Source organism: Chelonia mydas, chromosome 2 (assembly GCF_015237465.2).
Source record: "Chelonia mydas isolate rCheMyd1 chromosome 2, rCheMyd1.pri.v2, whole genome shotgun sequence".
Lineage (NCBI taxonomy): Eukaryota > Metazoa > Chordata > Testudines > Cheloniidae > Chelonia > Chelonia mydas.
The window spans coordinates 83322385-83348018 of record NC_057850.1 but is presented as its reverse complement, the minus strand read 5'-3'; the positions used below and the strand labels follow the sequence as shown (position 1 = coordinate 83348018).

Below are 25634 nucleotides of genomic sequence, written 5' to 3'. Positions count from 1 at the left end.
TATCTCTGGAGACACAAATCCACAGTTTGAGAACTGCAAAACTAAGCATATCTGATGGTATCTTCTAGACTGAGCACGAGTCCCATTGGGTAGATAGAAAGATTAACCTAAATAATCTATACAGAGCCCCTGGAACACCATAAAATTGGGTCCCTAATCCATGAACTATTGGAACTCATTTATAAAACTTTTCTTAAACATTACATTACATTACAGTCTCATACTATAGAATTAGAATTTATAATCCCTATTCCATGATGAGATATCTTTGAGCTGTAATGTATCTTAATTAAAACTATCTTTAGGTAGGTTTTTTTCCCTCAAAAAGCATTTTATCAAAAAAATCTGATTTAAATAAAAAAATCCGATTTATTTTATTTTTTTTTTAATCATCGATTTTTATCCACCCTGCTTGGAATTTCCTCTGACTTTTCATTTTAAATAGGCAATGTGTAGACTATGGCAAAGCACTTAGTCACATTCAATGCTTAATCGCATAATTAATTTTAAGCATGATGCCTAAGTCCCACTGAAGGTTAGGCAAGTATGACTGAATGCCTTTCCTGAATTCCTTTATTGGGAGTTGAGGATGCTCATCCCCTCATACCAGATGCTCACCACTTTGCAGGATCCCAGTCTTGAAGGGTTTCCACATTCATTTTTAGCCCTGCACTACTTAAGTCTCTAGCAGCCCAATGACATTTTCCCTGGTTCTTAAAAATTCACCCCTTTATTCCCAAGCTCAAATGAGTGTTTCAGTCTGTTTCACTTTCACAAGATTACAAACCATGTACTTTAAGTGATTGCAAGAGAGAGTGCTTAAGTCTATAGCTGGCATTGGCAGTTTTAGGCAAGCTTGCAAACTATTTTTTTGCTGTACTCCCTCTCACTCAAAAATGTAACCAATTCCTGTCTGCCATGAATGACTATGCACAGGGCTGGCCTGAAGACAGCCTATAGCACAAAAAATATCTGGATTTTTTTTTAAATAAAAATGTTTTGTCTGAGTGCAATTCTGAGTCTTTTTGAGCATGTTCAGATTTTGAAGAAGAGTTTGCAAAGTGAAAATAAGCTCTACATTTTACCTTAGGCTGTTTAACAGTTTAACATTGCCTTCGCAGGTACCTATTGAATTATCCAGGCAACACTAGATTTCACACGGATCTGAAATAACAGGTTACCACTCTCTTGAATCCTCACTATATCTGATAAGTCCCCGATAACTTCCATAAAGCAAAGCTGTAAAGAGAAGAGGGCAGGAAATTGTGAAACACACACAGACAACTGGGCTATCTGGAATTATCTGGATTTCTTTCAATAGAGAAAAAGCTGAAAGAAAAGCAATGGATCTGCTACTCGAACAATAGCTATGGTTAGGGAGATTCTTTGGGTGGCACAGAGGGGAACCTCTGTGCTCCAGGGATATTGCCTTTATGACCGCCTAGGTCACTTGAAAAGAAAATGGTCCTTAAAGTAATAAAGAATTGGGCCGTGAGTGACTTGGCAGGAACCAAAGGGTCTCTCTAATTTTCATAGCTACTTAGATGCTGGATTTATTTTTATGACAAATAAATGCACACAACACTGTATTTTTGTATTTCTATCTTCTTTGATATATAGGTACAAGTTGCTGCTGCTTTCTCTTAGCCAACAGTAAACTCAATTGAACGGCTTTACATTGGTCTTGCAGCTGCAGGGAGAAGCTGGATCCGGGTCATATTTGAGCTTCAAGCTACCCTTTTTAAGACACAGCTAGAGAAACTAGATATAATGACATCCAGTAGGCACTGGTCCTTGCTCCCAACATGTTCTCAATTCACACACAGTAGGCAGCAGCAGCAGCAGCTCTATCCTTATTAAACTCAACAGCTCACAGGTGTTCAAAGGAAAAGAAAATTTACCAAATCCAAACCACTTGCTTAAAAAAAGTACCCTGCAAAGACGAAAAGCAGACTCCTCGGCAGGCCTTTTGAGTAGTTTAGAGTTCTTAAAATACAAAACAAGCTAAAATGGAGGACATTGAAATAACCACTTAGTAAAAGTGTACACTCCAAATTATGCCATGAGGGGGAAAGCGAAGAAAAATAGCTCAGCACAACTCCACAGTTTGCAGGTGTTAACCAGCAAATGCATACTCAAAGTTGAGAACTAGTCAAACTATTTGTTACAAATAATACTCATTACGAGTCTAGGCTCTCCTCCTTCAAACGTTTACCTGATGTCAATGGAACCACTTGCAGTGGTGAGTACTACTGCACCCAGGAGTAGCTGGCTATGTGTGTTGTGTGGTTAGTTACATAAGTCACCTGGTATTGATTCTTCCCCCTCACTGGATGACTGAAATGTTTTAAACTGGGGGAAAACAAATAGGAACTAACAAGCAGTGCACTTCTGCTGTAAATTTTCACATAAACAAACATTCACTCTACCATTTGTGAAACTTAGGGTAGTGCTCTTGATTGGTGAAACCAAGAAATGCGCTTAAACTTACCTACTTCGAGCTAGACAGACCAAACTAAGATATTTAGAAATTTTCTCCCCTATAAAAAAGATAAATGAAAAACAAAAATACTGGCAGGTCCTGTAGTCTAATCTCCCTGAATTTACGGTATCCAGATTTGATCCCAAGTTTCCCAGGCCACGTGGGGCTGAGAGTGCTATGCAGGAAGTATGCCGAGGTTCTCAGAAGAGGAAGCTTTTTGCTTTATTCTTAAGTAATCATGGCACTCAATACTAGATTGTGGGTTTGTTTATTTTTTTAAATATTATAGTCTGCACCTAGCAAACATTGTTTGTATGCCTTTACCAGTATAAGTAAAGACAAAATATGCTGTATACTGACCAACATCATATAGTGCCATCACACTGCCCCCATTGGTGGAAAGTCAGTCCAAAAGATGTTTTTTGTTGAAAAGAAGCATTCTATCCCCACTCTACAGTGGAGTCCAGAGCCGACCAATGCTGTCTCACAAATGGGAGGCACTGGCCAAAGAGGGGTGTTGTAAGGCTAACTGAGAGAACTCCCAGGGAGTGCAGCAATGCAAATACCATCTGCTGCTCTCTAAGGTGACATTCCTGACAAGTAGCAGCCTTTACTGATGCAGTTGGCAGGAAGTTGCCGTTTTCTCCTCCCTCTCCTAGCAGAGGTAAATCAGTCCCCTAGATTGTAAAGTTGAAAAATTATAAATTAAATGTAAGCAGCTTGAGACGAACAGTGAAGATGCTGGACTATCTAATTTAGAAATTGTCTAAATTAGTAAACGAAGTTGAAATTAGGACCACCTTGACCAGCTAAATTGAGGTAAAATGTGTTACTCTGCATCTAGACTAGGGGAATGGTGGAGGATTAGTAAACTTCAGTCTCTTTACCTATCTAATAATTAAGCAAGCCGGGGGCAGTTGGGGACTGCTCTGATTGGTACAGCCGGGAGCCAACCCCCCCCTCCCCTCCATCATTATAGTCCACCTTAATCCCTCCTGCGAGGGGGGGTGGTCAGTAAAGTCCGGGCAAGGGAATTGCTGGAGGGACCTGGATGAAAAGGGGAGGGGGAGCTGGTGGAAGTCCCCCCACCCGCCCCCCGCTGCCAAAATTGGCTCTAATTGGTAAGGTCCCAGCAGTGGATCTGCTGGTGGGACATAAATTTTGCATCTGCACTGCACATTTTATCCACCGGGTTAGTCTCAGACATCTGTCTAATAATAAAGTTGCAGCCTGATAAACCCATATCTAATGTCTCCTGTCATTCTTTCAGCATAGCCAGACAAATGACCAGAGCAAACCTGAAATCTTCTTAGAGGGTCACAGGCTATGCTAGTGGATCCTCTGTAGTATGTACTGAGAGGAAAGTTTTAATACACCTCAAGAAGTGAAGTTGGGCACCTTCAGGCATGTCTGTGGTACGAGTGCTACTGCGGCAGCACTGCAGCTGTGCCACTGAGTCACTGTAGCGTAGACACTTGCTACAGCAAAGGAATTGGTTTTCCATCTCTGCAAGTAAATCCACCCCCTCGAGAGGCAGTAGCTACGACAACAGAATAAGTCTTCCATCAACCTTAGCATTGTCTACACCAGGGTTTAGATTGGCTTAACCATGTCTCCCGGGGTGAATTTTTCACTCCCCTGAGTGATGTTGCTAGGTCGACCTAAGTTTTAGTTGCAGACCAGGCCTTACCAATCTTGTTATATCTTGCCAGACTGAGTCTGACTAAACAGGATGGGTTTCTTTTCTGAGAGGAATGAAAAATACTGCAATATTCTATCGTAATGCCCTACACACCACCATAATAATACTACTGGAAACTGCAGAGTACTGCATTGCAGTATTTCTTTTCTCAGCTCTCAGACTGTATGTAAAAGACACAGCATCATCACACCACTTTTGACAAGGTTACAGGGGTTAATTCCAGTATCTGGGCAAGATTTTGGTTAAGAAAATGATATCATGCCAATCTAGATTTTCCCCTGTAGATTCAATTCAATATCGTATTCTGCTTCATTTGTCCATAACTGTTGTGTAGCTTTGCTGTGCACTGTTAAACACTGCTGCATTTCACCCTAAGAGCAGCTGCATTCCAGCAGTGGGTGAAAGCATCCCTAATTATCTGGCCTATTCTTTTGTTTGTATATGGTGTTTTGGGATCCTTTGGGATGAAAAGCACTATGTACATATATGGCTTTATTGTATAATAAGAGCTGAGACATTAATAGATGAAGCACAGAGTGATATCACAATTAAAGACTGAAGATGCCATTGATTTTGGCCCATGGTCCTTACAGCACAACCTCAGAAACAAAGACCATCGTGAGACCATCTAGGACCACAGCTAGTTGTAGAAGAATGGTTTCTAGATTGAGTCTGAGCTGACTGGCAGTGACTTCCTGGCCAGCCAGTCACAGGTAGCTTTAAAGAAATGGTGCTTTTGAAAAATGTTTATAAATATAAATTGATCAAGGTCCTCTCGTCCTTTATCTATCAAACAAATAAGGGCTCTCTGGCAGGACACCATGTGCTTATACAGAAAAACAGCACATTTTGCCAGCTGGAGATAGACACATCAGAAAGCTGTGTGGCATTTAACTGAGCTGAGTTTTGGATTAATTTTTTAAGTGATATCTTGTTCAATCATATTAGAGTCTGTAATATCAGGCAGAGAGACAAATATGATTGAAAAAACACTGAAGTCACCGCCCCTTCTCACCCTGTCTCTTTCTGGCATCTGATCCACCTCAAAAGGACGTGTAAGGTATTATTAATAAAATAATGCATACCCCACATGATTAATGGGGATGAATGCCAGTTGGTGTGTGTGATTTATAATCCGATTAATGGAGTCAGAATCAAAAGGGAAACAGCTGCCACTTTTGTACAATTGCTGTTGAATTTCTGCTCAGCAAGTAAGATATTCTGGTTATGTGCAAGTTTTTGTTTTTCTTTCTCATGGCTGGCTCCATAGCAACTGTACCGTGACATGTACTGAGATTTTATCTTCAAAGTGTGAAACCCTTAGCAAGACAATCGTATTATTTTAAAAAATATGGGAAAGGAGGTTTTTCAAAATGTGGCAAACTTCTAGTGAGAACAAATGCACAAAGTAGTTGATATTCTGCCCTTGCCAATTTCTGTAACGTGACAGCCTTGTACACTGTGCAGTGAAAAGTTAACACAACATAATGCAAGTGCAACAGCGACAAAATTACCCATCTGATGACCCATGTCATGACTGGGGAATAAGATGAATACACTTGAATGGCTTTGTTCTGTGCATGTTCTTCATTGCTTTTACTTAGCATCAGACAGCAGATAATTTTTCCCTTAAAGCAAAAGCTAACATGAAAATATAGTTAAACACAGAACTATGTGCTGGGTGCTCCCACCAGACGGGTTGAGGGGAGGGGGCACTTTCAGCACAGAAATAATTAGCTCCATGGGAACTATGCTATCAGGGATAGCCTAGAAAAATGAATTCTGGGATGTTTAACCAGCAAGAGGCAAAGATTTTTTTTTTTAAAGATGCATTAAAATATATTTCTACACTGGCTGCTCTTCACAGCCTGACTAGTGGAGGTATTCATTACATACTTCTGGACACAGCACCATTTCCTTTTGTCTTGTACAGCTATGACTCTTTATATTGAGATGACAAGAAACCCATGTGGTACAACACTCTGTTTTGTGCTATGAATTTGCACATTGAAATGCAGAAGACTGTCTAATTATATTTTTTTAGGGATATCTTATTTAATTGTTAGAGCTTTCCCAAAAAAACCAGTCAGTCACTGCCAACACATTCTCCCGACTCTACACTCCTTTTCATGCACAAGTGAAACATTGTAATACTTGCTTACGGAAATCAAAGCAGTTATTGGAACACTGCAAGTACCAACCCCAGCACACACAGGCAGGACTGAACATCCTCCTAGTGCCTCTGCCCCACCCTACCCCAAACCAAGACAACAACATAATATCAAAGTACACAACAACATTAGAAAAAAAATACTGCGCCACCTATTGGTGGAGGTGCTGCCTGCACTGGTAACACGATCATCTAATACATTTGCCATAGACAGCACAAGTACAATTTTTCCCAATCTCTCAAAAATAAAAGGAAATATTCCTACCATCGGATTTTCCCTGTTCCTGTAAACAGAAAAATCCTTCTTGGCCATCTTACCTTTTCCATCTCAGAGTCAATTTGAAGATACACTGGCTTTTCCTGTAAAACATTCAGAAGCACTCCATTCAGACGCAATCCTGCTAACATATTTTTACCCCGTAAGTGTCTTTGAATAAAAGTCAGAGGCCAACTCAGGTAGGCCAATATGCACAAAGCACTAGTCACAAAGTGGTGTGCAAAGGGGGCTAAAAGTTTTCCTTTGCACTGTTCTGATCCTCAGTTATCTTATGGTTTAGACACTGGACTAGAATTCACTTGTTGCCTTTGCCACAGGCTTCCTGTGTGACATTAGGAAAATCATTTAGGGCGAGATTCTCCCACACTTACTCATATTGAGCAGTACCTTACCCTGCGAGTAGTCCCATTGAAATGAATAAGGCAGATGAATGGGGCACACTGTGTGCTGTGTGAGTAAGGGTAGCAGCACCAGGCGCTACATCTTCCTTGCCTCGGTTCTACATCTGGGGCTAATAATACTCCCCTGTCTCACAGCGGTTTGGTAAGGATCAATTCACTACTGTTTGTATGGTGCTTAGATAAAAGTTGTCCTCCTTGTGCTGTGTTAAAGCTGCCTGAAGACTTCTCTAAATTACACCATCATGTAATGGCCACAAGGGATCAAAACAGATCAAGATAAGCTTAAGATCACCCCAACTACACCTTTATCTTTCCATTCTACTACTCACAGGGGGTCTGGTGTACAAGCCCTGTATAAGTAAGCTCTTTACCTCTCCCTTCAGGGCCACTCTTGTACTTGAGTGATCATCCCTGAGTAATGGAGACAGGCATTGCAATGCAAAGAGGATACAACACACCTGAGGAGCTGGTTCCAGGATCTTTGAGTTCATCTTCTCGTGCTGCTAATCATTGTATGCACTGAAGTCAGTGGGGCTAGCTAAGCCATTTCACTTCAGCTGTAGATCTTGCCCATAGTCAATCCTTTGTGAATCATAGTTGGTTGAAGTCTCTGATAATAAACTAAGGAAGTGAAAACTTGAAACTATGCTATATTGGCAGACTTATTCCTAAACAGAATGTTTTTCAAAGTTTTCTGTGGCGTTTCAACTACTCTTTAAAGACTATTGTATAGTTATTGTGGTATATGATGATGATAATGATTTATTACACATTTATAAAGTGCCAATCCTGAACAGGTATGGAGCTGTTAAATAACTCTTTTGCTATATAAGGGATGCATTCAACAACAATTTAACTACCTGTATTTACTCCTTGCCTGTATTTTAAACCTTAGTTATTTTTTCCACCGTTTTTAAACATAGTGAAACCTGTGAATATGGTCATCAGTGAGCAACAGTCACCTCCTCTAGTGGCTGCCAAAATCTCAGTCCCTGCGTGACTCCCCATCTGTCATGTAAACCAGTGATGTGATAAGTAGCCACCTGTGAAACACATTTCTAAACACCTGCTGAACTGGTCAGTTGTATAGTTAAGGACCAACTATCTGACCAAAATAAGTCAGAAAAAGAACCTATTTGCTTCAACCACCCACATCCAGAAACAATAAGAAGCATATACCATGGCAGAGAAATTAGGTGATTTTGTATAGAACTGGGAAAATACTGCAAAAAATTGTGCAAACAAATGCTCAGATTTTCACATGGATTCATGCTTCTTTTGTATTTGCTTTCTATGAACATTCAAGCAATCAAAGTTTAGTGGTGCCTAGTGCACATGATCATGTCTCCATCTGATGGCAGGTCCCTCTGACTAGAACACCTTGCACTTATAGCCATGGAGAGATCTCCTTTAGCTCAAGCGGGTGAGGCCTTTGTTTTTGGTACCAAATATCCCAAGTTTGTTCCTTGTTGATGACTAAGGTATCTGTATGACTCGTTACAGTGGACCAGACATTTGCAGAAAGCAAACTTCAAAGATGCATGCATGAGTATTTACAAAAAACAATTTTTAATTTGTTTATACTTGTGCACTGAGTTTTGTGATTTGTTTTATTCAGTGTTTGCATGCTCATCCAATCAGTGAACAGAAACAACACCAGGTGACTTATTTGATTAATTTGTAAATAATCAACACAGTTTGAATTTTTTATAACAAATATTGAATACGGGCAGCAAACTGCTTACAATCAATCCATAAAATAAAACAAAAAATGAATTAATTTGATTAACAAATATATTTGAGGACCTTCTGATCTGCTTGCAGCTCTACAGAGAGCAGGAATATAGTTTGTATTCATCTGATAAATTTTTTGTAATGAATTATTCATTTAACTTGGATTTTATGCATATTGTCAGTGCTCCAAGTAAATGACATACAAGGAATTACTTTCAAGAGATCTACTGATCAGGTTTTGGTAAATTGTTATTAAAAGGCTCTGCCAGCCACAAATAGAGGTGATAGCTAGGTCAGTCATTTTATTTTTAGTGTTCAGTGTGTGTGTGTGTGTGTGTGGTGTTGTGTTTGAGCACTGCTGGAGAGTATCCTAAATGAAATTCCAGATTCCATTTGGAAATCTGGAATTATTGCCCCAAGAGTAATCTGAACATTTTTTATATCTAGTCCATCCAGTTACTGACTCACTGATTGAAGAAGGCAAATGAATGACCAGTCTTCAAGTGGTGACAGAATTCTGTAATAATAATTATCTGATAGTAAACAGTTCAAATTCATTTTTATTAGATCATCCAGAGAACATGGCATTCCAATTGTGGCCCTTACTAATAGGTTTTGCAGTATTGTCATAATTACACCTGGGGTCTAACTATTAAACTCAAATATGTAATACTAGTTATTTGTACGTGCAGTTTTCCAACTGCACATACAAATAACTAGTATTACATATTTGAGTGCACAATATCTGTAATTGCTTGCAGAAATTAAACACAGAATGGCACACAGGTTCTCTTTAAATCAGCCTCGTGTGTGTGTTTCTTATGACTAATTTTATGTTTTCTGTCTCTCATTCTCATTCATTCATACACAGACAGTAGTGAGGTTTCCATTTCAAAATGGAAAACTGACTTGTTCAATATTGTGACCAAGCCATCTTTGTAAGGAACTGAGGGCATCCCCCCAGGAAAAAAAAAAATCATGTTTGATATAGAAGAGCTGTTTCTTTCAACATTTACTACACTCTGTGCTCTTTTAAAAAAAAAAATCTCTAAAGCTGTTTGTTTAAGTGGAAGGCCATGATGGAGACCACTTTGCTGTGTAGCTGCCATCCTCTTTATATGGTGATACAGCCTGTGGAGACCATACTGTGCCATCTTTATCTACGTAGAAAGTTGCTCAGATGGAGAATTTCATATAGAGACTTGTAGCTTTGAATGGCTGAGGCTGCAATTTCTTCAATTTTGGGCAAAAGAATTTGTGGTCCTGCTGTGCCTAGTAAGGTTCAAGTGTTGTCAGCCACCGGTAATATAAAATTTGGACACCCCTGCAGTAAATGAGTCTGCAATGGATAACAGAAATACAGTTGGCTACAAACTCCAGTTTTCTTAAAAGGGAAAATCAGTACCCTAAATGGACCATACAAAAGCAAATATTCCTCTTAAAGGAGAGAGAGAGAGAAAAATCAAAGGATGAACTGAATTTATAATTGTTTTTCCAACTGCCTTAAAAGTACCAAAACGCCTCATTATTGAAGATAACTTATTTTAGTTTCCGCACGTTTTTCTTTCCTTTCAAGAAATTCTTCAGTGTCAAGCCTCAACAAAACATCAAATGAGTTGCAAGTCTAAAAATGATTCCCTCATGCCCAGAGTACGGGACCCCCTCTGACCTGTCCCAAAACAGCATCTCTGAAATGTTTTACTAACAGAAATATTTGAAATGTGCATGATCAGATAACTATGATGAACAAGGCAGTGCAATAACTTTAAATAGCATTTGTCCTGTAAAACAGAAATTATTTTCTTTGCTACAATTTCAGTATACGAAATCACAACCAGAGAGTCACTGTTGACACTGGAATCCATAAAAAGTATTATTCCTACTTATGATGACAATATTATTGCTTTGGGTCAAATATCACATCAGTTAAGGAAATGTTTTTATCGTTGGTCTGTCTGGCCCAGTGTGATGAAAGAGGACCTTCAGCTTCTAGCTAGTTCCCCATTTTTCTAATGATGTGTTCATTATAGATGGAAAAACAGAAATGGACTTTTCAAACTTTTGAATTTAAATGAATGTGCATTTACAAGCTACTTAATGCGTTTCCTGAAAATGGAAAATAGCTGTTTGACGTGAAAAATGCCTACCAATCTGGCAGCTATTGTCACTATCCAAAACAACTATTGATTGTAACCAAATTACACCCATGTAGCAGTATATTCTTGGAATGATTTACTATAAGGTTAGGGTTAGGTTGTCCAATCACTCCAGCTGCATTTTGTGTACATTATATGTTATTGATTTACAGTTAGCAGCCCTTATCTCCTAGAATTTCCTAGGAAGCAAGCTGTCAAGTCTAATTGGAATATGCTGTAAAATACATGCATAGATAGGATATCAAATGTATATTTCAAAAGATTAGCACCAGGTTACCTCCCTATGAGACAAACCCTAAGAGGAACGGAGCACCTACAACTCCCACTGATTTCAGTGTGAACAGTGGATGCTCAGCAGCTCTGTGCTTGATGAACCAGTCAACTGTATGGCTTTCCAGTAGGCCTTTTCTTCTACCCTTTGGTCCTGGTGACTTATTACTGTTTAATTTATCAATTTGTTCCAAAACCTCCTCTTATGACATTTCAGTCTGTGACAGTTCCTCAGATTTGTCACCTAAAAATCATGGCTCAAGTGTGGCAACCTACCTCATATCCTCTGCACTGAAGACTATTGCAAATAATTCATTTACCTCTCAACAATGGCTTTATCTTCCTCAAGTGCTCCTTTAGCACCTCGAGTGTCCAGTAGCCCCACTGATTGTTTAGAAAGCTTCCTACTTCTGGTGTACTTAACAAAAAATGCTGTTCGTTTACGAGCCTTTGGCTAATTGCTCTTCAAATGCTTTTTTGGCCTTATATTGATATAATAGGCATCACATTAACTTCTTGGAATGATGATAATCAATGGGATGTAGTAATACCAGGGTACAAAATATATACCAGTGACAGAATAGGTCATGCTGGTGGGGGAGTGGCACTATACGTGAAAGAAAGCATAGAGTCAAATATAATAAAAATCTTAAATGACCCAAATTGTACCTTTGGCCTGTAATTATGCCTTTTCACTTGACTTGCCAGAGTGTATGTTCCTTCTGTTTTCCTCAGTAGGATTCTTTGTTTCTAAAGGATGCCTTTTTGCCTCTAACCACTTCATTACTTTGTTGTTTAGCCATGGTGGCACTTTTTTGGTCCTCTTACTATATTTTTAATTTAGGGTATACATTTAATTTGAGCTTCTATTGTGGTGTTTTTAAAAAGTGTCCATGCATCTTGCAGGCATTTCACTTTTGAGACTGTACCTTTTAATTTCTCTTTAACTAGCTTCCTATTTTTGTGTAATTCCCCTTTTGGAAGTTAAATGATACTGCGGTGGGCTTCTTTGGGTGTCTCTCCCCCACCCCCACTCCCCGAGGGATGTTAAATTTAATTGTATAATGGTTAAGGCTAAGATTATGTCACGGGGGTCGTGGGTCGTGGGGGGGCTGTGGGTGGCAGGACCCCCTGTAACTGACCACCTGGCACCGTAGTTGGCGATCCCTGAGCTGCCCAGCCGTCACCGCTGGCAGGGGTCTCCCCTGCAGCAGCTCAGCTGCTGCAAGCAGCCAGGGCCCCAACACAGCTCCCAGTCACCAGCGGTGGCGGCAGAAGGATCCTGGAGCTGCTCAGTGACCACGGGCAGGGGCTCCCTGCAGCTCGCAGACGCCAAAGCTGCTCAGCGGCTGGGGGCAAGGGCTCCCCACAGTTCCCCAGCCTCCGCCACTAGCACGCCCCACCCTGCAGCTCCCCTATTGCCACGAGCAGCAGGGGTCACACTCCCCACGCAGATCCCAGTCCTGCACGGTAGTGGGGAGTCCCCCCAGCTCCAGTCCCGCAGGGCGGCAGGGGGACCCCTCCCTGCCACTGGGCAATGGGGTCCCTGCAGCTCCCAGCCACTGTGGGGGTGGGGGACAGGGTGCTGGACCCTCCTCCCTCCTTATTTTGTTTGGGATATTTTTAGTAAAAGTCAGGGACAGGTCACGTCTTCCATGATTTTTTGTTTTTTGTCTGTGACCTGTCCCTGACTTTTACTAAAAATATCCATGACAAAATTATAGCCTCAGTTATGGTCGCTATTATCAAGTGTTTTAGCTCTTGGACTAGAGCCTGTGCTCCACTTAGGACAAAATCAGGAATTGCCTTTGCTCTTTTGGGTTCCAGGACTAGCTGCTCCAAGAAGCAGTCATTTATGGTGTCAAGAAACTTTATCTCTGCATCCCATCCTGAGGTGATATGTATCCAGTTAGTATGGGAATAGTTGAAATCCCCCATTACATTTTGAGTTTTCTGTTTTTATAGCCTCTCTAATTTCCCTGAGCATTTCCCATCACCATCCTGGTAAGGGGCGCATGGAATTTCTGTCCCTAGAGATTCTATGTTACAGTTTGGTTCATTTAAGATTTTTATTATATTTGACTCTATGGTTTCTTTCACATATAGTGCCACTTCCCCACCAGCATGACCTGTTCTCTCCTTCCAATATATTTTGTACCCTGGTATTACTGTGTCCCATTGATGATTATCATTCCACCAAGTTTATGTGATGCCTATTATATCAATATTCTTATTTAATACCAGGCACTCAAGTTCACCCATCTTAGTAGTTAGACTTCTAGCATGTGTATAAAATCACTTCTAAAATTTGTACTTATAAACGAACTGGAACTGGCCGATTTGCTGTACTGTACTGAATGTATAAATGCCCCAGGGTTACATAATTTCTGGTTTTAGTCTTACTTTCCTGTAGAACAATTTACTGTCATTCCCAGTCACAGTTAAGCTATTTGGATTTGATGAAATGTCTCTTTCCCACTGTTTCCTTCAAGGATATCCAGCGAACACTCTCCAAAACTTCAAATCCGGAGCCACAGTTACTTGAGGGCAGTGAGTGAAGTCTCAATCAACAGGAGTTTGGACAGTCTGGACCCTGCAAGTCTGTTAACTTCTCCTAAATTCCGTTCCCGGAATGAGAGCTACATGAGAGCCATGAGCACGATTAGTCAGGTGGGTGGCAAGCATGCACGGCTAAGAACAAGATCAAAATCAATCCCCAGCCAGTTCAGCTGTATGTGCAATGTGTAGAACCAGAAACCCTTTTTGGTTGTGCAGTGAAGTCAGACATGTAACAAATTACATATTTTCAAAAGCATTTAAATTTTAAAAGGACTTATGGGGATGTTTTTCATGTACATTTTTGTGAAGGACTAAGATTTGAAAATGTCATAGTCTAAATTCTGAAAATTGTTTGGTGATTTTGGTTGCACAATGTGAAATGTCTTAAAGGGGCCTGATTTTTAGTGGACAGGTGCTCAGCACTCCCTCTAAGAAGTTTCGGGTTTAGCATACAAAATAACGAGTCACTTCTAAAAATGTAGGACTTGGATTCCTAGTGAGAATGAGTTTTCCTTTAAGGAGTGAGGACCATAAAATGTTTGAGGGGGGAAAAGAATAAGGGTTACTGGTATTTTATATTCCACAATTGTTTTGACATTAATTCAATATTTTGAAAAGGTTTATTACTCCTTTTACACATTATTTTTAATTCTGATAGAGCTTTGACTTTACGATGTACATGGTACATATGTGTTTGGTTCACATATTAATTATGAAGATGTGAATTATTTTCCTAAAAAATCATAACATCCTCTTCTGTGCCAGCTACAGTCTGTCAGTTGAATACTGTGTACTTTGGGGCATTTTAAATTGTGAGTGTTGACACAGTGGAATATCCTGCTCCTGTATAAAATATGCATATGGAGTCATCATGCTGTCACATCTGTCTAGCTGCCATGCATGCAAAATCGGATCCAGGTCAGGGATGTGTTGAGTGCCCTCAACTTTGCTTAAAAACAGTGGGAGCGAAGGATGCTCAGTACTTCACAAAATTGGGCCCTAAAATGGTGCTCAAATAGAAGGTAATTTTCTTTGGGAAAACTTGAATGAATATGCACATTAAAACATCATAGTCAGATACGTTATTCTGCAAGGGTATTCTCACATGTTGTGTATTTTTTGCCAACTAGTGCAGGGCACTGCATTTCATTTGGTGTTGTATGCTCTAAATCACTGGTAATAACTCATCCTGTAGATGACGCTGTCACGATTTTGAACCTCCAGTTTATGCCTGCAAAAGTAAAGGCCAATTTAAATAGTACATTTTCAGTGGAGATTTCCTTTTTGGACTTAGATCAATTTTCATTTTAAAGTATTCATGGCATAAAAATAATGCTGTCTCTGTGTTCATGTAATATAAATATCAAGGCATTCTAAAAGTGTCACTGGTTGGACTTAAGAAATCCTGGCCCCATTAATTCACTGAGTCTTTGCCACTGACTTTAGTCGGGCCAGGATTTCACCCCTGGACTTTTATGCAGGATAAATGGGCTAGAGGAGTGACTTCGGTCCAAGATGAAGTCTACACTGCTCAGGCAGGGATTGCTGAATGTGGACGTTCGAAGGAGTCATCTGCTTATTATACGCTGTAGGGGTCTATAGCACTAGCACAAAGTATAAGCAGATGCTGTAGAAACTGAGTTATGAAGGAAGCCAGCAGAAACCAGCAAACTGAAATTGTAAGTGTGGGATAAAACTATTTGACTCCAGTTTAGACTGATGGATTTGTGAGACGGTTGAAGCTATCTATGCTCCGAAGAGTGTAGGCTTCCTTGCCAATAAAAATAGGAAGCTTAAAAGAAATCCTAGAAGTGAGCTCTGGGAGACACCTGTCTGATAATCTAGTTTATCCCCTGCCAATGTAGGATTCTTCTTTAAAGCAATCAATCTCTTTCCACTAGTTCCCGTGGAAAGTTATTCCACAGTCTAATAGATTTCACTTTTTAGAAATATGGCCTGAATCTCAGCCTATTTTTTCTTAAAATTCATCCCAGTCTAGCATCTTTCATATCTTCCTCGACCACCCACATCTTCCCTTGGTCTCTGTGCCTTTGGAATGCCTGAGAAATAGTGAAATCATGGTATATATTATTGTCTCAGATTTGCATTTTCCCTATCGTGATTATTATAATTTTAATACCAGTCTCAAGGCTCAATCCTGAGTTTAGAAATGTGGGTGCCCATTGCCATATAAGCACAGGCAAATGGTTGCAGCGTTTGTAAGATACCTGGCAAGGCCATTTGGTTTTGAGTGTCATTCAAGCTAGGAGAGTCTGGCTCTTTGTTTCTCTCTGGGAGCTGGTTCTCAAAAAGGGTTAAATAGTCTGTTATAGCTGCCAGCCAAGGGAGTTAGTCCTTTCATTAAAATTGGAGAGGCTCAGACTCTTAATCCTAGAAGTCCCAAATTTAATCCCTGCTGTTGGCCCAAATAGGGTTAGTTACATGAGATTGGGACTGAGCCCTCAATGTCCACAGTTCTGTTTTCTTTACTCTGAATATGCACGTCTTATATTTTACTTGGAGAATTGTTACTGCGTTAAAAAAAAAAGATTTAAAGTGTAAATCATTTACTGTTCAAAGGGAACTTTTAATGGAAATTTTAGGTATTGTTCCATCTTTGTTTGTAAATGTTGTTACAGGATAGATTGATCTAATGGGATATAATTACAGGAAACTACCTGTTCTTGGCCTGCAGGTGAGTGAGATGGAAGTAAATGGTCAGTTTGAATCAGTCTGTGAGTCAGTGTTCAGCGAACTAGAGTCTCAGGCCGTCGAGGCCCTGGATCTGCCAGTGCCAGGCTGCTTCCGCATGAGGAGCCACAGCTATGTGAGAGCAATTGAGAAGGGCTGTTCCCAAGATGATGAATGCGTGTCGCTGAGGTCCTCATCTCCCCCACGCACGGCCACCACAGTGAGGACCATTCAGAGCAGTACTGGTGAGTAACAAAGAGGGAATTCAGGAGGGGGCAAAAGAAAGGCACCACTTGGCACAATATATATTACACTAGGGGTCAAATGCTTGCTCCAAATCCTTGCTAGGCATGAAATGCACTGGAGATGCTAAGTTTCTTCTGCATATGTGGATCAGACTGGGAAACCTGCGTATCCCCACATACCATAGAACCATGCTCTTCCTGGGAGCAGGAGAGTCAATAGTGTAAGGAGAGACATGCAGATCCACTGACTCAAAAACACAGCGGTGGGGAGAACAAAGTGGTCACATCTGCTACTCTGTCTGTTCCCAGGAATGCAGCTACAGCTAGGCTGTGCAGGAGCTACACATTCTGGCCCTTGTTGAAATGGATCTTTATTGGCCCACAGCTGGGCAGATGGTTATTGGTACCAGTGAAAATTCAGATTCAATTTGCTCAGTGTACAGCAGTTTATTGGAGAAAGAATTACACAGTCAGTAAAAGGTTATATAATATGTCTCCCTAATAAAAAAAGAACAGGAGTACTTGTGGCACCTTAGAGACTAACAAATTTATTTGAGCATAAGCTTTCGTGAGCGATATCCAATGAAGTGAGCTGTAGCTCACGAAAGCTTAAGCTCAGATAAATTGGTTAGTCGCTAAGGTGCCACAAGTACTCCTTTTCTTTTTGCGAATACAGACTAACACGGCTGCTACTCTGAAACCTCCCTAATAAGCCTCTGTTCCCCAAGCATAAACCCTCAGTAACTATGTTGGCCTTACACAGTATCCTGATTGACAAACAAAGCAGGTATAGCTACCAGTCCTAGATAGAGACTTCTTTTTCTTCTCTTCTCTTTTTTTTCTCTCAAATGTCCCCCAAAGCAGGGTCTTGGTTACCCCTAGGCCCTCTGGTTCAAAAGTCCTACAAAAATCCCTCATAGCAGGGTGTTGGCTACCCTGAGACCCTCTGTCTTACAGCATCACAGAACTCTTCAGATGTTAATTGGGGAACTAAGAACTGTACATATGATATTCTTAACATTTATACCCTCGGCTCTCAAAGGAGTCACATGTCCTCAAAATATGCCCTGTGGACGTTTCATTACTTGTTTTTCCTAATTAATATTTTAAAAGGAACTGCAAAACAGAGACCAAAGATCAGTTGATATTTACCCTCTCATCAGTTGTTCACTTGAGCTCTTAGTGTGGTGCCATCCAAAAGGATCATTTTGACCGTGGTCAGCCTGTGCCAAGCTCATTGATTGCGTGTTTTTGTGTTTTCTCTACTTGGTGAGTGGGCCATCAGCAGATATGTTCCAAAGTTCCATGTTGAAACACACACACAGATAGAGCCTCTGATCACTCTCAGTAAATTTCCATACCAAGTGTCTGATGCTAAGAGAACACTGCTCCCAGAATCCTCTAGCAAATTCAGACATATCAAGCCATACCAAAATCATGTTTGTCACATTCATTCATATCAGTCACAATAATTCCTAATAATTTAACACCATCCTAACAGCCCTCACCTGTTGTAAATCAATGCACTCAGTGAAACTATGCTGATTTATACAAGCTGAGGATTTGGCCTTCTACTTGCAAATGAGTTGAGAGGATCCTCTTGCATAATAAAACCTGCATAAAGTCCTCCTCCTTGCGGTGGTGTGAGCACATTTTAAAAATTGGAGGGGACGAGAGGTGGTAATGAATTACTCCTTCAGCCACTTTGCTTAAACAGGATAGCAAAAAGTGGGGAAGGGGCATGTCCGTCTCACTCCCCTGCCCATCCTCCTAATGGGGTTCAGGCTTTGTAACAGAAACCAGAAGATATGAGGGTGATGATTTTTTCAAATCTTTTAAATTATTTATGGTTGCTTAAAAAAAAAAGGAAAAAGAAAGAAAAAAAGAAACTCTTGCTGTTTGATGTGCAAAGATAACCATGACTGTATCCATTCTACTGCCTCACGCAAGCACCACTTCATTCTACATTCAGGTTGCTAGAAGCCATTTCATATTCCACCTGCCATTTTTCCCATGTTCTGTTAATTCTACAGTCTTTCCTAATTTTTTCCCTTTTGTGTGTGTTATCTCACTCTTGCAGTTGCTTGAGTTCCTTGTCTCTGATCCCTTTCCCTCTACAAGGCCACTTTTTCAACTGGTTTTCATCGTCAAAAGGCTTTTTCGGTCCTTTTATCAAAAATGTGCCGCTTAATTTATACCATTTAAAATATCAAGTGTAAGCATTATTGGATGTATGTTGGCAACGCATCATAAACTTCAAAACATCTTGAACAATTGTGATAGCACAGTTCTCTTCTAAACCAATGACTAGTAAGAAACGACTTCCAAACTACAGTGTTATGAATGTGAAAGGTCGTTTTTCTGTGTGCACGATTTATCCATGTAATTTGCACCCAATCGCAGCCGAGGGATTTACATAAAATGTGTGTTGTTTCATCATACAGTAATAGTTCATTTCCAATGCTTTGGGAGGCTTGCAGCTGAAGGCAGAGAGCCTGCAGTACGTAGGTGCCCTTATTAGCTGTAATGGATGCCTGGAAGTGAGAGATATCTTTTCAATAAATTGATTTTTTCTTAAGAATGAGAAAAGCTATGTTAAAATGTTTCCTGTTTTAAAATAACTCTAAGCATCAACCCACATAAGAAGAATGTCCATTCTTTTTGTACTTGAAAGGAAGTTTTTGTGGGTTAGAAAAAATTTGGGTGGGGTAGGGTATGAGTAAGAGAATGAAAGATGATTGTAGATGATCTCAGAGGACTGAGGAGAGAATGTGGGTTGGAGAATATGGCCCTAAAACTATAATCTAAAGAAATAAATCTTTAGTCATTTGCTACTCCTTTTCCAGGTGCCTCTTTAAAGTCCGGAGAGGGGAGCACCTGCAGCCCTATATTGGACATTGCAGAAGGATTTAAAAGACTGCTGCATGTTTCCATTCTTTCTCCTGTGTTTTAGGAATTACTGGGTTATTCTGCCTTTTATTTTGTCTTTCCAGGCTCTTCAGGGTCACATTTTGTCCTTTATTACCACTTTAACCATACCTTTTGTGGGGTTCACAACCTCAACTGGTAGTTTAATTCCATCCTAGGGCATCCATGTAATCTCCTTTGCCCTTGCCTCAGGCTGATTCACAGATAGGCAGTAATGCAATAGTCAGCCTAGGTAGAAAAAAGAAGATCCTTTTTGACCCATGCAGTTAGCCAGAAATTCAGGGGTTTTGCAGGTTCTTCCAGTTAGGAGGAGAAATTGATGATGGAGTTAGGTAATTTTGATGCAATCTTGTGTACATTCTTTGTAAATAAACAAGTCCTGTTTCTGTGAACACAGGAGGAATTGAACAACAGGAGAGAGGTTTTCTTGCTCACAGCTCCAAACCCTTTCAGCCAGCACTCGGCTCAAAAAGTGCTCTTTCTCTAGACTTTTCTCAGGGCCACATTCCTAGTTTTTATTCAAGCTGTGTCGGGTGTTTCCTTGCTGCCTTCTCTCTAAACTTCTCTGTACCTTTTTCCTCGCTTTCACAGATGCAGTCTTTCACAAAATAATAGACACCAAAACCCCTCTGCCCACATGTGCCTTGCATGTATCTTTGTTTTGGGCGGTGATGTGGCTGGGGTTGGGGTGGAGACCCCTATTGTTTCAGCTATCTGGTTCTATAAAGGAATTTAACCATTTCTTACCACCATCTTACATGATGGGTGGTGGTAATTCCCACCCCGTAACAACAGATAGTAGGTCTGTTAGATGGATACAGAAGGAGGGGAAAGGAGTATCGGGTACATCTCCCTAAAGGTGGTATAACAGATATATTTGCTGCAGACATCAGACACAGTTACAATAAAATCTACATGCACTTAATAGTCCAGGACTAGAAATCTGTTCCACCTACTCCAGAAATACTGGCGTCTATTAATTCACACTTTCACTGTCAGTAATAGGCAGCTAATGAGGAAAATAGGAAGGAGCAAAACCTCTGGCAAATAAATTGTAAAAGTATCATAAGGCAGGCCAAGAAAGAATTTGAGAAGCAACTTGCTAAAGAGGTAAAAACTAATGGTATTTTTTAAGTACATCAGAAGCAGGAAACCTGCCTAAAAGGCAGTGGGGCCACTAGGTGACAAAGCACTCAAGGAAGACAAGGCCATTGCAAAGAAGCTGACCAAATTCTTTGCATCAGTCTTCACTGCAGAGGATGTTAGGTAGATACTCACATCAGAGCTATTTTTGGGTGACAAATCTGAAGTACTATCCCAAACTGAAGTGTCAATAGAGGAGGTTTTGGAATATATTGATAAGTTAAACAGTAATGAGTCACCAGGACCAGATGATATTCACTCAAGAGTGCTGAAGGAACTCAAAAATGAAATTGCAGAACTACTAACTTTAGTATGTAACCTATTGATGAAATCAGCCTCCTTACCAGATGACTAGAAGGTAGCTAATGGACTATGGATTTTAAAAAGTTCTCCAGAGGGAATCCTGGCATTTACAGGATGGTGAGTGTTACCTTCGTGCTGGGGAAATTGATTGAAACTATAGTAAAGAACAGAATTATCAGACATATAGGTAAACATAATTTGTTGGAGGAAGAGTCAACACAGCTTTTGTAAAGGGAAATCATGCCTCTCCAATCTATTAAATTTTTTGAGGGAGTCTACAAGCACATGGATAAGGGTATTCAGTTGATATAGTGTCCATGGATTTTCAGAAAGCCTTTGACCAGGTCCCTCACCAAAGGCTCTTAAGAAAGACATGTAGCCATGGGTTAAGAAGGAAGGTCCTCTCCTGGATCAGTAACTGGTTGAAAGATAGGACTCAAAGGGTAGTAATAAATGGTAAGTTTTCACAATGGAGAGAGGTGAACAGTGAGATCCCCCAAGGATCTGTACTGGAACCTGTGCTGTTCAACTTATTCGTAAGTGATCTGGAAAAGGGAGTGAACAGTGAAGTGGCAAAGTTTGCAGACGATAAAAAATTATTCAAGATAGTTAAGTCCAAAACATACTGCAAAGAATACAGAGGGATCTCACAAAACTGGATGATTGGGCAACAAAATTCCAGATGAAATTCAACGTTAAGTGCCAAGTAATGCACATTGGAAAAAACAATCACAACTATACATATACAATGATGAGTTCTAAATTAGCTTGTTACCACCCAAGAAAGAGATCTTGGAGTCACCATCACCATAGATAGTTCTCTGAAAACTTCCAATCATTGCACAGCAGTGGTCAAAAAGGCTAACAGTATGCTAAGAACTATTAGGAATGGGATATAAAATAAGGCAGAAAATATCATAATGCTACTATATAAATCCATGGTGTGCCCATGCCTAGAATACTATGTGCAGTTCTGGTCACCCCATCTTAAAAAGGATATAATGGAACTGGAAAAGGTTCAGAGAAGGGCAATAAAAATGATTGGGGTATGGAACAGCTTCCATATGAAGAGAGATTAAAAAGACTAGGATTTTTCAGCTTGGAAAAGAGATGACTAAGTGGGGATATGATAGAAGTCTATAAAATCATGAGTGGTGTAGAAAAAGTGAATAGAGAAGTGTTATTTACCCTTTCACCCAATACAAAAACCAGGGCTCACCAGATGAAATTAATAGGCAGCAGGTTTAATACAAACAAGAGGAAGTACTTTTTCACACAGTGCACAACTAACTTGTGGAACTCATTGGCATGGGATATTGTGATGGCCAAAAGTATAACTGAGTTCAAGAAAAAACTTGATAAGTTTATTGAGGATAGGTCCATCAATGGCTAAGATAGTCAGGGACACTGTACTTGGGGCATCTCTAAATCTCTGACTACCAGAAGCCAGGAGTGGAAGACAGGGCTGGATCACTCAATAATTACCCTGTTCTGTACACTCCCCCTGAATTTCTTGTATGGGTCACTGAAGGCGAAAGGATACCAGGCAAAAAGGACCATGGTCTGACCCAGTATGGCAGCTCTTACGTTCTTATCCTCTAAGTGGGCCTGCCACTCGCTCACTCATAGACACACAGCCATGATTGTACATTGCAGCAAAGACTGTCTTAACTGCTTGTGGCCTGGGGATATACCAAATTAAGTTACATGAGGTAGTAGGACCAAGAAAAGGAAAAAGAAAAAGGAGAGTTCCTACCCAGTCACTTGCTACAAACTCCTCTTCTTAGAGACCCAAAATAAACAGATTTACTATAGACTGAGTATAGATATCCATGGCCTCAGTTATCACAGGTTTTACTTGTCATCAGTTTCCTGAGGAGAGCCTTCCTTTTAACTTGGTACAGAATTTTATCTGATCACCTCTCTCTCAGTTAATGGGTGATGACAGCACATTCTTACATGGCCTGGTCTACACCTAAAACTTAAGTCAACCTTGCTACGTTGCTCAGGGATGTGACAAATTCACAGACATAATTAAGTCCTGGTGTAGACACTGCTAGGTCAACAGAAGAATTCTTCCATCAACCTAGCAGCTGCTTCTCAAGAGGGTGGATTTAAATCCACATTGCTGTAGTAAGTGTCTACACTACTGCAGTGTAGCTGCAGCGCTACTGTAGCACTTGTAGTGTAGACATACCCCAGAGGACTCAGTCCCTTATAAATGCATACTCCACTGACATCTGGCCGTGACAATATTATCAAAAACTTTTGGTCCCTGTGCTGGTCAGCATTGGTCATCAAAGTCGATAGTGGACAGGAGAACTATTATTGGATGGGGGCAGGATTCTTCCTTTTTTTTTTTTTTTCTTTCAGTGAAACCAAATGAATCTGAAATAATCAGAGAACTGATAGGATATAACAACTCTTTCAGGACCGCTCAAATGTGACCTCCGTGGGGTTTCATGTAAAATTAAGCTCCCTAACTCTTCATTTCATTCCGATTCAACTAGATAATTATAATATGTTTAAACATCATAGGCTCGATTCTGCAAGTATGTAGCTCTCACTGTAGAGGCATAGTTACAGTCTAACCAGAGCTGACGTCTTTTTTCAATCTATCTTAAAATTCAGTTTCAACTTCCATGAAGACCTTATTTAGCTACTTTTTATCCAGCTCTTTACTGGCTCTGCCTCACTCTTGGCATTTTCTCCAGCTGTGACTCCTCACTAACTGAAAATCAAACTGAAAATCCTAAGAATTAAAATGTTCCTAAATTACTCAAGTATCTGTTTCTTTGTGGACAGATTTGCCCTTGGACAAAAAGCTCTGAGAAGTCTAACAGAACTTTGAAATAGCTGGTGCTCAGTCAGTTCCAGCTCTCTCCCCCGGGTACATGTGCACTTTATTTCTAAATACTGCCTGCCACAAGTTCTTTGTTTATTTCAGTTGCAGTTTTTCTATTCGGTATGCAATCCCCTTAGATATTTGTACATAAAACACCTAGCCTGTCTTGGCCGGATATCCAAAGGAGGAAAAAAAAATAAATTTAGCTGAAGAATCTAAATTAGCAAGTACTGAGTAAAGGATTTTTTAAATTTTAAAATCATAATTCAGTTCACTTTCCAAAACAAAAACCTCACAAAACAAAAAAGCCTTGTATCCCAGCCAAAGCTGTGCGACAACTGATGTACTCGCAAAAAGAAAAGGAGGACTTGTGGCACCTTAGAGACTAACCAATTTATTTGAGCATAAGCTTTCGTGAGCTACAGCTCACTTCATCGGATGCATACTGTGGAAAGTATAGAAGATCTTTTTATATACACAAAGCATGAAAAAATGGGTGTTTACCACTACAAAAGGTTTTCTCTCCCCCCACCTCACTCTCCTGCTGGTAATAGCTTATCTAAAGTGATCACTCTCCTTACAATGTGTATGATAATCAAGTTGGGCCACTTCCAGCACAAATCCAGGTTTTCTCCCTCCCCCCTCTCCCCCACGGATTTGTGCTGGAAATGGCCCAACTTGATTATCATACACATTGTAAGAAGAGTGATCACTTTAGATAGGCTATTACCAGCAGGAGAGTGAGGTGGGGGGAGAGAAAACCTTTTGTAGTGGTAAACACCCATTTTTTCATGCTTTGCTTGTATAAAAAGATCTTCTATACTTTCCACAGTATGCATCCGATGAAGTGAGCTGTAGCTCACAAAAGCTTATGCTCAAATAAATTGGTTAGTCTCTAAGGTGCCACAAATACTCCTTTTCTTTTTGCGAATACAGACTAACACGGCTGTTACTCTGAAAACTGATGCACTGTGTAGCCAGCAGATTACAAAGGGACCAACAACTTGATTTTATTTTATTTTTTTGGTTGGTTGGTTTTGGTTTTGGTTTTGGTTTTGTTTTAAACAGAGATTTTTGAAATCTCAAAAACCGTCACGGGACAGGAAAACCATTTTCTACCTAGCTCTATTATTGTGTGGCTTTCCTGTTTGCTCTTCCCGCAGTCCCTTACTAGCTTAGATCAGTACACTCATTCAGAAAATTCTAATAACCCACCATAGTTATAAGTAGCTTTACTTCACTAACTAGGATATTTACAATATTCATACTATTACACACTATTATATCACACTCTATTATATGTCAGCAACCAAAGATTAATGCATAGCAGCTTTTCGTCTGTCACAATGTTTATGTGATACTCAATTTCATTTTATTAAATATACATTTAAAAGCATATTTGGGATCCTTACTTTAAAGTAATATCTAGCTTTGTTAGCATGGCAAAGTGCTCCTTGTGTGCTCTCTTCATAGCTACATGATATAAAACAGGAAGTAATAAAGCAAAATCTAAGAGGAATGTTTTGTTTGTTTGTTTGATTGATTGTTTGTTAGCTTTCCAGTCAAGCTACAGTAATAGTGTGACTTTTGCTTCCTAAATGTCTTCTTCATGCACTGTGCACAGGGCATGTCTCCATCTCTATATCAAGTAGTAAGATCATGTTCTCGATTTTTCATTTTAAAAGCAAGGATAAAATACAGTTTTATGTGGAAAGCCTGTTTCAGCTG

The 25634-nt window shown here is 40.0% G+C and overlaps 1 protein-coding gene across 2 annotated transcripts in view; it reads left to right on the top strand.

Annotated features, from left to right (window-relative positions):
* The window catches only part of DLGAP1 (DLG associated protein 1), a 605986-nt gene that overhangs the window by 452268 nt on the left and 128084 nt on the right, over positions 1-25634 (top strand). For both annotated transcript variants that reach the window (XM_007063887.4, XM_043538800.1), the window contains 2 exons: positions 13685-13862; positions 16447-16687. In XM_007063887.4, coding sequence (XP_007063949.1) covers positions 13685-13862; positions 16447-16687 — 419 coding nt within the window. The remainder of the gene's footprint in view (positions 1-13684; positions 13863-16446; positions 16688-25634) is intronic.